Source organism: Empidonax traillii, unplaced genomic scaffold, assembly GCF_003031625.1.
Source record: "Empidonax traillii isolate 1590-97213 ecotype Southwest subspecies unplaced genomic scaffold, ASM303162v1 scaffold740:size344948, whole genome shotgun sequence".
NCBI classification, from domain to species: Eukaryota; Metazoa; Chordata; class Aves; order Passeriformes; family Tyrannidae; genus Empidonax; species Empidonax traillii.
The window spans coordinates 77,150-88,660 of NW_020955933.1; the positions used below are offsets into that span (position 1 = coordinate 77,150).

At 59.6% G+C, this 11,511-nt stretch overlaps 1 protein-coding gene across 1 annotated transcript; it reads right to left on the reverse strand.

Annotated features, from left to right (window-relative positions):
* Positions 1-3,695: 3,695 nt before the first annotated feature.
* On the reverse strand, positions 3,696-9,128 carry LOC114066133 (START domain-containing protein 10-like). Its single transcript, XM_027900580.1, has 6 exons — positions 8,770-9,128; positions 5,767-5,914; positions 5,561-5,664; positions 5,342-5,459; positions 5,060-5,112; positions 3,696-4,655 (listed from the first exon to the last, which is right to left on the reverse strand). Exons 1-6 carry the CDS (start codon positions 8,932-8,934, stop codon positions 4,443-4,445), a joined length of 801 nt encoding a protein of 266 aa, XP_027756381.1. The 5' UTR covers positions 8,935-9,128; the 3' UTR covers positions 3,696-4,442.
* Between the last annotated feature and the right edge of the window lie 2,383 nt (positions 9,129-11,511).

Consider the following 11,511-nt stretch of genomic DNA (forward strand, 5'->3'; position numbering starts at 1 on the left):
CAGCCCCAGCTCCCTCAGCCTTTGCTGCTCCCAGAGATGCTCCAGCCCTTGGGCATCTCCGCAGCCGGCGCTGGAGCCGCTCCAGGAGCTCCCTGGCCCTGCTGTGCTGAGGAGCCAGAGCTGGGCCAGCCCTGCAGATGTGCCTGCCCAGGGCTGGCCAGAGGGGCAGGATCCCCTCCCTGCCCTGCTGCCAATGCACTTTAGACCCCTCAGAACCTGCTGCTGCTGCTCCTCCCTCTGTGCCAGCAGGGCAGACATGGGCTACTGCAGAGGGAAACGTTGTCCTAGATGGAAGGGACACCCTGGGACATCCCTAGAAGGGCAAGTTGCAGCCCTGGTAGGCCTAGTGTGACCAAGGACAGGGTCCAGCTCTCACAACACACACCCTGATGCTGCTGACATGGCAATTTGGTGCAGAAAACCTTCCCCCCACTCCCTTCTCCCTCCATTGACGCATAAGTGCCAGGATTGGGGCTCAGTTCCCTCGGCAAAGAGGAACTGCCTGCTAAAGCATCTCTGCTGATCCCCAGCACCTGGTTCCTGAAGGGGAGTGTCCCTTCCCAAAAAGCCATGAGGAAAGCTTGAGCTGAGGCATCCCCCAGCCAGGGACCACCCTGGAGCCACACAGCTGGCACAGGCTGTGCTGGAGGGGAGCAGGGCACAGCAGGGCACTGGCAGCCCTGAAGTGTGTGCTGTGTTGTGTGTTTCCCGAGAGCTTCCTACCAGCCCCACTTTCTGCAGCACAGGTTTCAAAGCTTCTGCCAGGGTTTACTATCCTGCTGATGGGATCTATATTTAGAGAGCAGCATCCTTGGGCAGAGGCAGAGAGCCCTGTCCTGGTTGTGATATTCACAGAGCAGGAAGGTCTTGCCTGCTCCCTGGAAGAGGTAGATGGGCAGGATCAGAAAACAGCCCTGGGGCTGGGGGATTGGGCTTTGGGAAGATGCTGGCAAGGGCTGGAGGAAGCTAACATCAAAGTGAAGGTTAGATCCTTCCAGCACAAAGGCCTGTGTGGTCCTTCCCCTTTTCAGGCAGTACCCAGGATGACACTGTCCCTCAAGGTCCGCGTATCCAGATGCCCATCCATCCATCTCTTTATCCAGTCTTCCCTCCTCCCTTGCCTCCGCCCTCTCCCTCTTTCTCTCCCCCTTCCTCCTTTTCTTTTTCTAAGTCATCCATCGATCCATCCATTGATCCATCCATTCATCCCTAGCCATCAGCTTTCACTGCACCCTGGAGCAGCTTTTGCTTTTCCTTCAGACCTGCCCATGCTGGATCATGCTGGGAGATGTGTGGGGTGATGGCGGGAGCATCTCTTGGGAGCAGACCGGGGTGAGGGACACTCAAAGCTCATACCTAGAGGTATGAGCTCATACATAGAGGATAAACGCCACATTTAACAACTGGAAATGTGGGGTGGGGTCTGAGCCTGGGGGCTTTTCCAGGGCATGGCTGAGCTGAGCCCCTGGGAGGACTTGGTGGAGGAGTGGGAAAGGGGAAGCTTGAGGTTGTTTGGCTTGGAAACCTGCTGGATCTCTCCAGCAAAAGCCCAGCTGAAGATCAGTCCATGAGGTAAGAGGAGCTGCAGGGGGGCTCCATGCTGGGCTCAGGGTCCCGGTGTGGGTGTTGGGGCCAAGGGCTACCCAAGACATATCCACGAGCTCAGAAGGTGCAAATCAGGAGATCCAGGGATGGATCCTCCCCCAGCCAGGGGCACATTTGACACTGCATGTGGCCAGGATGGAGGGCCCATGCCACGCTGCCCTGCCCCCCATCCATCAGGGCTGACATCACTGCCTCCAGGCTAATCTCTTGTCCAGCAGCAGCTTCCCGTTTCCTTTCCAATCTCTGCGCGCGGGCGGCTCCTCTCCGCTCAGGCCAGGCAGGAAAAGCCTTCCTTCCAGCTGGGCTGTCCTGCTGGGCTGCAGCCCCCACATGTCTGGCCCTCATCCCACTGGGCCATGGGCCACCCACTCCCCCAGAATCCCAGCGGGGGGCACCTGAGGGGGCTCCGAGCCCCCCACACCCTGCCTGCCCCATTCCCTTGCTCGGGATACCAGTGCCCGGCCCCCTTCCTGTTTGTGCCACAGGAAACCCGGTAGGGGAACATCAGTCGAAAAGAAATCCCCACACTGGGGCTCCTGGTGAAGTAGCCCCCCTTCTCCCCAGCCCCCCAAATTTCACCCTGCTCCCTGGCCAGGGTGGTGCTGGGTGCCAGGAACTCTGCTACAGCCCAATGCTGGATTTGGACCGGTGTCCCTGCCACCCCAGCAGTCCTTCTCCTCCCCGTGCCACCGCCATCCTGGTCATTTTGGGCCACATCCCGGGCTGAGGTGTCACCCATCCCGGCACAGCATTCCCTGGGGTTGGCTGGGGAGTGGGGACTCCCCGCCGGGCTCTGTGTGCTCAGGCAGCAGCTCCTCACACCCAGTCAGGGGTGGCTAAAAATAACCTCATGGCAGAGCTGCAGCCTGATCCTACAGAGAAACATCCGGGGAATGAGGCGGAATGAGGCCGCTTCCTGCAGGGCTGGGGCTGTGAGGGATGGTCTTCATCCCAGCATCCCAAGGGTTCGGGATGCCAGTGGGCTCTGCCCCATGAGGGTGTTTAATCCCCTTGCTCTGGCCACAGAGCCCAGCCCTTTCAAGGTGTTTTGAGGGCGATTTGGGACTGGGATGTGTGTTTCCACAGGTAAAATCATCCCTGCTGAGGGTGCCCTCGGTCTGCCACCATGGTGGGAGCAGCATGAGGAATGGGGATTGCTCCCCTCACCATGAAACCGGAGCACTGGGAGGAGGGAGCTGCACATCTCCTGTCCTTGGGTTTTCCTTGTTTTCCTTGCAGAGGCAGCTCCTCGCCCTGGCTGTGCCTGTGCAGCCAGCCCAGCTGCAAACCGGGGGAGGCGGCTGTCCCGACAGTCAGGACCTCCCAGCACTCCGTGATGTCCCTCTGAGGCAGCACAGAGGACATACATGACCTTAGGGGGGTGGCTAAAGGGGGACATTCACACCTGGGATGCTGGAGTGGGTGTCTGGATGAATCGGAAAGGCTCAAGGTGAGCCCAAGGAAAGCATGCACAGGGCAGTGGCACTCAACTCACAGCAGGTCAGGGGGACTAGTAAGCACGAGGCTGGGTCAGAGAGGCCCCAAAAGCCACAGTGGCAGTTGGCTCTGAGCAGGCTGCAAGCTCTGGGTGCTGCCAGGGGGTTGTCCCACACCACTGCCTCGATTGTCCCCCAGGTTCTGGCTATGGGACATCCTGGCCATGTCCCCTAGCTTTTACCTTGCTGGGAAAGGTCCGGAGCTGAGCAACCCAGCACCATAATCAGTAATGGCCCCATTTGCACAGGTCAGGCTTAAACCCAGCTGGGCCAGAAGCCCCACAGCCAGAGGCAGTCTCAGAGCAGGGAGGTGAATAGCGGGTGGAAAATCCCTCATTTGTCAGCGTGTTCCCACGGCAGTGTCTGTCTAGACCAACTTCCCATTGGTGGGAGCTACCCTGTGCCCACACAGCCTCGCCCACATGCAGGGGTACAGAGCCTGGCATCCATCTGTCCTGCCCTGCCGTGGCCACCCCACTCCCTGCTGAGGGTGTTGGATGGACTAACCCTCCTCTTCCACCCAGACCAAGCACCTGCACAGCCTCTGGGTGGACTCAGTGCCAACCTCATCCTGTGCCAGCCTGACACTCTCTTGCACACACACCAACCCCTTTATTGTTGTGCCAGAAACCACAGCAGCAGCAAACACCAAGAGAGTGGGGACATAGGCTGCCCGAGATCCCACTGCCTTGTCCTAAGCCCCCCCAAACACCACCTGAGAAGGGGTCCCCAGAGCCAGCTGGACTACAGCCAGCCTGCAGAAGTGAGCCTGGCACTCAGGAGTGGACCTGGGAGGGCTCCCTGAGGTGAAGGGGTCACACAAAGCGTGGGGGGGCTGCAGTGGGCCCAGCCTGACCTTGGGTGTGGCAGACCTTGGGCCAGAGCAGGTCAGTCTAAGCCCTGTGCTGCTGCAAAGCCTGAGCAGAGTCCCCACAGCCCTTCATTTCTGGACTTTTGAGGGACACCCCTAGAAGATCTTACCATGGGAGAGGCATACCCTGGTGCCAGGAAAGCTCCTACTCACCCCATGAAGGGTTTCCCCTCTCTTGCTCTGCTCAGCCTCTCCTTGGGGCACCCACTCCCACTGCCAGCACTACCTCCTGTGGGGACATCTCAATGGGCACAGGGGAGACCAGGGTGCCCATCCTCCCTCTTTCCAGTGCTTGTGACTCAGATTCCCATGGGACAGCACCCTGCTGCCTGGGTAGGGGGTTGTACGATGAAGGAGTTGGAGAGCAGATCTGGCTATTGGGGGGCATGGGGCCAAATTCCCACCCGTGCCTTCTGGCTGCCAAGCCTCCGTCATGAGGGGGTCCCCCCACAAAAGCCCACGGAGAGGGCTCAGGCCTCGTGGTCACTGGTGCTCAGGTGGTCCTCGGGCAGCCCCGTCTCGTCGATGTTCTCCAGGGAGTCAGCGTGTTGCACCGAGAGCTCGGCCAGGCTCACGCTGGGCAGGGTGTTCTGCTCCGGGTACACCCAGGGCTTGTACTCGGGGTCATGCTTGCGTTTCCACTCCGGGTACTTCAGCCCAGCCTTGTAGATCTTCTTCATGGCCTGCGGGCAGAGCGGATCTGGGGATGGAACCCCAGCTCCCAGCTCCCCCACTGCTGGTTTTTGGAGGTGTTGGGAGGGGATGTGGGTCTGGCTTGGAGCACACAGCCCCAGCATCACGCCCAGTGAACGCTCAGTGTCACTCAGCACCCATCCTGCGTGTCACCCAGGACACATCCTGTGAGCCTTGGTCACCCAGCACCTGTTTTGTGAGGCCTGGGATACCCAGGACCTGTCTCATGAGCTCTGGGTCACCTAGGACCTGTCCTGTGAACCGCGTGTCACCCTGCACCCATTCAGTGGGGCCTGGGTCATCCACCACCCATCCTGCCCCTACCCAGGGTTACTTAGGGGCAGCTCATCCCTGTTGCCTGTGCATCCCACCACCAGTCACACACCCTGCTTACCTTCGGTGCCACAAACTGGGAGACACGGTTCACCACCCACTTTGGCAGCGACCCTGCAAGAGCCGAAGGCCCGTCACTCAGGCAGCCAGGGCCAGCCCCAGGGAGGCTCCGTGAGCCTGCAGTGCTCCATGCCAGCCTGAGCAACCCCAGGACTGATGGGGGAGGGACCCCCTTCTTCCTTGGGCTCTCCCCACTCCCCAAAGCCTGGGTGATGGAGAGCCAGCATGTGAGCTCTGGGGGCACACTGGGCACGGTGCCGCCTCCCCTCCTGCTGGCACTCACCGCGAGGGTCCACCTGAGTGAGGTAGTAGAGGACACAGGCACCGTCGCCGTTGGCCTTGATCAGGTAACCTGTCTGCAGGGACACGGCCCTCACAAAATCCTTCCGGGGTGGGTAATTCTGCAGAGACATCCTGAGCCCCTCAGAGCCTGCCCAGCCCTGCCTGTGCCTTCTGGCACCTCTGCCAGGGCTGGGGGCAACGCGGGGAGGGGGGGGCTCACCGGGTGCTTGACGCTGTAGTTGATGATCATGTAGTCGTTTCCCAGGGGCAGCCAGGAGCGCAGGGTGACGAAATCCCGGTTCTTCAGGGGACTGGGGCACTTCCCTGCGGGCAGGGAACAATTACAGCAAGCCCCACGGCCCCACACATGCTCACAGGGCTGTGGGCCTGGGGAGGGGGAGTCTCCAGGGGCTGGGGGCTGCTCACAGGAGTAGTATCCGACATCAGCATTAACAGTGAGGCGCCCGATGTCGTAGGTCTCGATCATGTTGGAGTCCCATTTCTTGCGGTAGCTGGTGTCATGCAGCACATCATAGAGGGTCTCGGCAGGGACATCCTTGCAGGAGATGCGGGTCTGTGGGGAGACAGGCAGGGAGTCAGCACTCAACCCCAGACCACGGAGCTTTAGGCTGTCCCTGTGGGCAGTGGTGTGTCCCTGTGGGCAGTGGTGTGTCTCTGTGGGCAGTGGTGTGTCCCTGTGCTGCTGTAAACCACATGTGCCACAGAGGATGCTCTGCGCACACAGGGCAGGACACGTCTCTGCTTCAGGACAGCCCAAGCAGAGCCCCTGGTCCTGCATCCAGAGCGGGGCTGGAAAGACCCTCTGCCCTCAAACAGAGATGACTGGTGGTCCAACCTTTGGGGACCCTTAGCCCTGCCCTCTCCCCTCAGGGACAGCAAAGGGATGGTCCTGCCCTGGCAGGATGGTCTTGGGCGTGGGGTCCAGTCTGGGGAGGCTGGAGGGGCCTGGGCTGTAACCTGAGCCCTGGAGCTGCCCACCCTGCCCAGCTGGTGCATTATTGATGAAGGCAGCGGCCCTGCTCTTCTCAGTGCCGGGAGGAAGGAGATGTCATCTGCTCCTCGTTAGAGGCCTTGCATCTTTGATGAGGTGCTGTGTAATTGGAGATGGCCCTCTGAACGTGGCAGGTCCCATCAATCTCAGGCAAGCTTTCCCCGGTGGCTTGGGTGGTGGTTTGTGCCCGGCGTGCTGGACTCGTGCCCAGGACAGGCTTAGAGACGTGCTGCAGTCCCCAGGGCACCGTGGAGGAGTGTGGGATCACCCAGCCTCCTCCTCCAGCTCCCCTGCCCCAGCCACCTCCTCCCAGCTGGGTCGGAGGTGCTGCTGCTGCAGGGACAGGGATGTTTCCAGCTGTAGGTGGAGCTCATGGGGCTCCTGGAAGCTCCACTTATCCCCGCAGGAGCATCTCAGCCTTGCACCCCCCAAATTCCCTGCTAAAGTCTGTCCACCACCCCGTTCAGCCTTGGATGAAACAACAGACTCACCAGGCATAGCAGGTGATCAGCTGGAATGGGGAAAACACAGAGTCCAAAACTATCCAAAGGGATTTCAGGTGGAAAAAATCCAAAGCTCCAACTGCTCAGTGATCTCTGGGTTAAGTAACTCCCTCAGTTAATGAAAAGACTTCTGACCTCAAGTTCCAGAGAGCTGTGCAGCTCAGCTCTCCCATAGGACTGGGTGGAATCCCCCATCCCATATTTCGGGAAGTGTCCCTGGGCAGTGCTAACCCCTGTACCATGCCCAGACCCTCTCCAGGGTAGGGTAAAACCACATCAAGGAGATACAACTTGCAATGAACCAGGCTGGGTGATGGTGCCTAACCCCCCTGGACATGCTTGGGGTCCCCTCTCTGTGTGGCTCGTGTTGGCAAAGGGGACATAACTGCAACCTCTCTGCCAGGCAGTGTGTTTGACCTTGGCTGGACTCCAGGGGTTCCTGCCAGCCTGTCCTTCCAAGCCTGTCCTGGTCACACAGAGCAGCATCCACTTCTCCAGTGCAGATCTCAGGGATGTGGCGACACGGAGATTACGGGACACCCTGTCCAAGGCTGTGCTAAAGTCACAGCACAGAGCTCTCCCAGATCCCCCAGTACCTACACAGCCAGACCTCTCGCTGCAGGAGGCTGTCAGGCTGCTCAGGCATGATTTGCCCTTGGGAGGTACCTGCTGCTGTCAACACTGCCCTTCTCCTTCGGGACATGGCTTCCAGGACAATGTTCTCCATCTCCTTCCCAGGGATGGAGGTGACACAGCAGCCCAGAGTACCTTGGAGCTCCCTTTTGGGAGGTGGGCGTGATGGATGGCCTCTTCCCTGATATCAGGGAGCTCCTGCAGGCACCAGAACTTTTCAAAGAGATGTTGGCCAGACCCCTCAGCACCTCTGGTGTGTCCCTGTGACCTGTGCATGCCCAACTGGCTTAAGTATTCCCCAGTTCTAGTCCAAAAGCTCTTCCCTGGCTCATGGCAGCAAGGAATTGTGTCTTGCAGATATACCTGCTGCTCCTCCTCCTCGCCTTGGCCCTGAGGGGCCTCCATCCACAGCAGCACTGTGTGCCCAGCTCCTCCTGGCTGCATATGCATATTCTGTGTTCAGGAGAGTGGTGCAAGAGCCTCCTCTAGCGTGTTGTATCCCTCCTCACCACCTCCCCATGCTTTCCCTGCTCCTCAGGTCATGGTAACCCTCCTCTAACACTCCTAGCTGAATACTCTCTCAGTCAGGTAGGCTATCCTGTAGGTAAGATGCTCTGCCCCTCCCTGTTTTGGTGGATCCCATCCCTGCCCAGCAGTCTGGATTCTTGGGGGCCAGAAAAACCAAGGCCTGTGACACCCACCATGGAGCCAAGCATGGACCCACTGGATGCTCCCATACAGGGAGCCCACCCAAGATGGGCTGCCTGTGCCCCCAGTACCCTGTAACCTCTCCTGATATGCCCAAGGTCACCTGGCAGTGCCACTGGAGCTGTATGGATGAGCAACAAGGTGTAACAACAACCAGAGGGGCACGGAGGCTCTTAAATTTTCCGAGATGCTCATCCAGTGAGGATACGAAGTGATGTGCCTCAGGATGGAGGAGCCAGGGAAAGGACACTAGGGAGGGATCCCATCAGCCTGTCTCACATCTGGGGGCTCCCAGCAAGGCCATCTCCATAACGTAACTGATCCCAGGGCCTTCCCACCGGTGTACGGACCAAGGGCAGTGCAATATGAGCCCACATGGCATGAGGCCTTGGGCATCCCGGCAGGTTGAGAGGATAAAGCAGCTGGAGAAGCACCTTTGGGGTCTAACGCCCTGGGATTTGGGGCAGAAACACCCTAGACAGGCTGGACTGTGCACCCCAAGCATGGTCAGCACCCCTTGGAGACCCTCTGGAGTCTCACAACTGGGGCAGAGAAAGTGGAGGGTCTGCTTACCTTGATTTTCTGCACGGTGCAGCTTTCCTCCTGGCCCTGACTCCACACGGTCACACCAGCCTTGTTATACCGACAATGCCAGCCCTCCAGGCTCTCACACTGATCCCTGAAGGAGCTGAAGTCAGAGTCATCTGGGATATAAACCATCTCCCCTCCTCTGGACATGAGGCTGAGCTGCTGGACCCCAGGTGTGGGCACTGGCTGCAAGCAGGCTCCTTCTGCCTCACCTCCTGGGAAACCTGGCTGTGCCCTTGAGCTCTCGCTGGGTGCCTGCTGCAGCTCACATCATCCTCCCAGCCCTGAGCCTGTGCCCCTAGAGCGGGCACCAGTCGCCCAGGCACCCCGGGATGCGCAGAGACCTGCAGGCACCCCGGCCACGCTGCACCGCCCAGAGCAGCGGGGGAAGGCTCCCTCTCTGCAGTTGCTATCGCAGCTGCTGGGAGCTCAGATATCTTCCCCAGCCGGCTCTCCAGCATCACATTTCTCTCCACTGGCTGTCAGCTCCTCTATTATTCAGCAGGTAGCAGCATGCAGGTGGCTCGGCTTTCAGGGCAGAGCTGCCCTCGGATCCCCGAGCCCCTCGTCCCTCTGCCCCTGCTCTCCTCTCACCGGTGCCCTGGCAATCTCTGTGCCTGACTTTGCAGCACCAGCTGGCTGGCAGGATCAGCCAATGCTGGGAGCAGGGGCCAGGCCTCCTGGCACGGCGGCAGAAGCAACGCCAGTGCGGGCCTGGGGTGGGGCTGTGCTCCGGTGCACAGGAGCTTGGCTGTCGATGTGTCCTGGAGGTGGGGTGGGCTCCTGGCCCACCTGGGGATGGGAAAGAATTTGCAGGTGGGAGGTTGCCTGCCACTGGGCTTACAGGATGATGCTGGTGGGGAGAGACCCCTGGGGGTCTCCTGCTTGGAGCAGAAACACCACCAGCCTGGGAAAGTCACCCACGACTTTACCCCGTCTTGAAGGATGGACTTGCCCACCTCACAGGTCCTACAGCTGCTCCACCTCTCAGGGGAAAAGTAGCAGTTCTACTGCCCAGCCTGAAGCTGAAATTCATGCCCCTTGTCCTTTGGTACATCTCATGCCCTACCAAGAGAGACCAGCTCTGTCACCAATGCACCTGCCCTCCAGGTATGATGCTGGTAGATCCCAACCCTCTTGTAGCCCCAGGTCCCAGGCCTGCCAGCAGCACCTGCTCCCTCTGCAGCTCCTCTGCCTCTCCCTGAACTGGAGGGGTCACTCACGACACAGCACCCAGCTGGGGGTCCCCTGGTGCTGCATAGAGGGGACAGGCTCGTGGCCACACTCTTCCTCATGCCACCCAGGTTGCAGCTTGTCCCTTTTGTCCAGCCTCTTGTCCAGAACCCCATCCAGGGCCTTGTCCAAGACAAGAGATCCTGTCCAGTCCCTTGTTCCCAGCCTGGATGAAACCTGAGGTTATCTTGCCCTTCTTGTTGATATCCACAAGGTTTCTCTTGACTCAAATTTTGGATTTCTTGGGGTCCACCTGCACTGAGACTCTGCACGCCCTTACCCTAGGTTTAGCCTCACCTGCAAGCAAGGGCTGTGCTTGCCTGCTCATCCAACCCTGGGACAAGGACGGGGAATAGCCCCAGTACTGCCCCTGGGGTACCCTACTTGAGACCAGCATCAGCTGGGGAAAAACTCATGGAAGGGCTGGCAGGGAGAAAGCTGGAGAGCTGCAGCTGCTCCCAAGGCCTTGCCTGGGGAGGAAGGCTGCCTGCACTGCCCGTGCTGCTCCTCCGGGTGCAGGATCATCGTGGGGCCGTGTGATTCCGAGCTTGGTATGCTCCAGGTGCCAGAGGCAGAGCTGCCAAGTGGCACGCTTGGTTAAAGAGCTGCCGCAGTGGGCAGGGAGTGGCAGATCTGGAGCTGGAAAGAACCTTGGGGTGGCCTTGGGGCTGCGGAGCAGGGAACAAGTGTAGCCAGACAGATGTATGGCCTCGAGCTGTCTGACACCACTGCTGTAGTGTGCCTTGGGGTGCACAGGAGTGCGTGTGAGCTTGTGCACTCCCATGTGTCCATGTGAAGCCACACATTTAATGTGGCCTTGGCTATGCCACAGCTTGTTTAACTTCTCTTCATTGACATTGAACCTCTTGGAGTGAGTCCAAAGGAGGCTATGGAGGTGCTCTGAGGGCTGGAACCCCTCTGCCCTGGAGCCAGGCTGGGAGAGATGGATGTGTTCCCCTGGAGAAGAGAAGGCTCCAGGGAGACCTGAGAGCCCCTTGCAGGGCCCAAAAGGGCTCCAGGAGAGCAGCAGAGGGACTTTGGACAAGGCCACAGAAGGACAGGACAAGGGGGAATGGCTTCTCACTGCCAGAGGGCAGGGTTAGATGGGATACTGGGATGAAATTCTTTCCTGAGAGGGTGGGGAGGCCCTGGCACAGGTTGCCCAGAGAAGCTGTGGCTGCCTCTGGATCCCTGGAAGTGTCCAAGGCCAGGTTGGACGGGGCTTGGAGCAACCTAGGCTGGTGGAAGGTGTCCCTGCCCACGGCAGGGAGTGGAACAAGATGAGCTGTAAGGTCCCTTCCAACCCCAAACAGTCTGGGATTGTGATGATTCTTTGATCTCAAAAGCAACTTTGTGATGCACCCCCATGGTATGACAGTCCCATCCTTCCCATCCCCTGTGGAGGAAGTGTCAGGAGCTCAGCCCTGGGGAGGGAGGAAATGAGGGATGCTTCCCTGGAGGCATCAGGGCTGCCACCTTAGCAAGGCCTGAGCC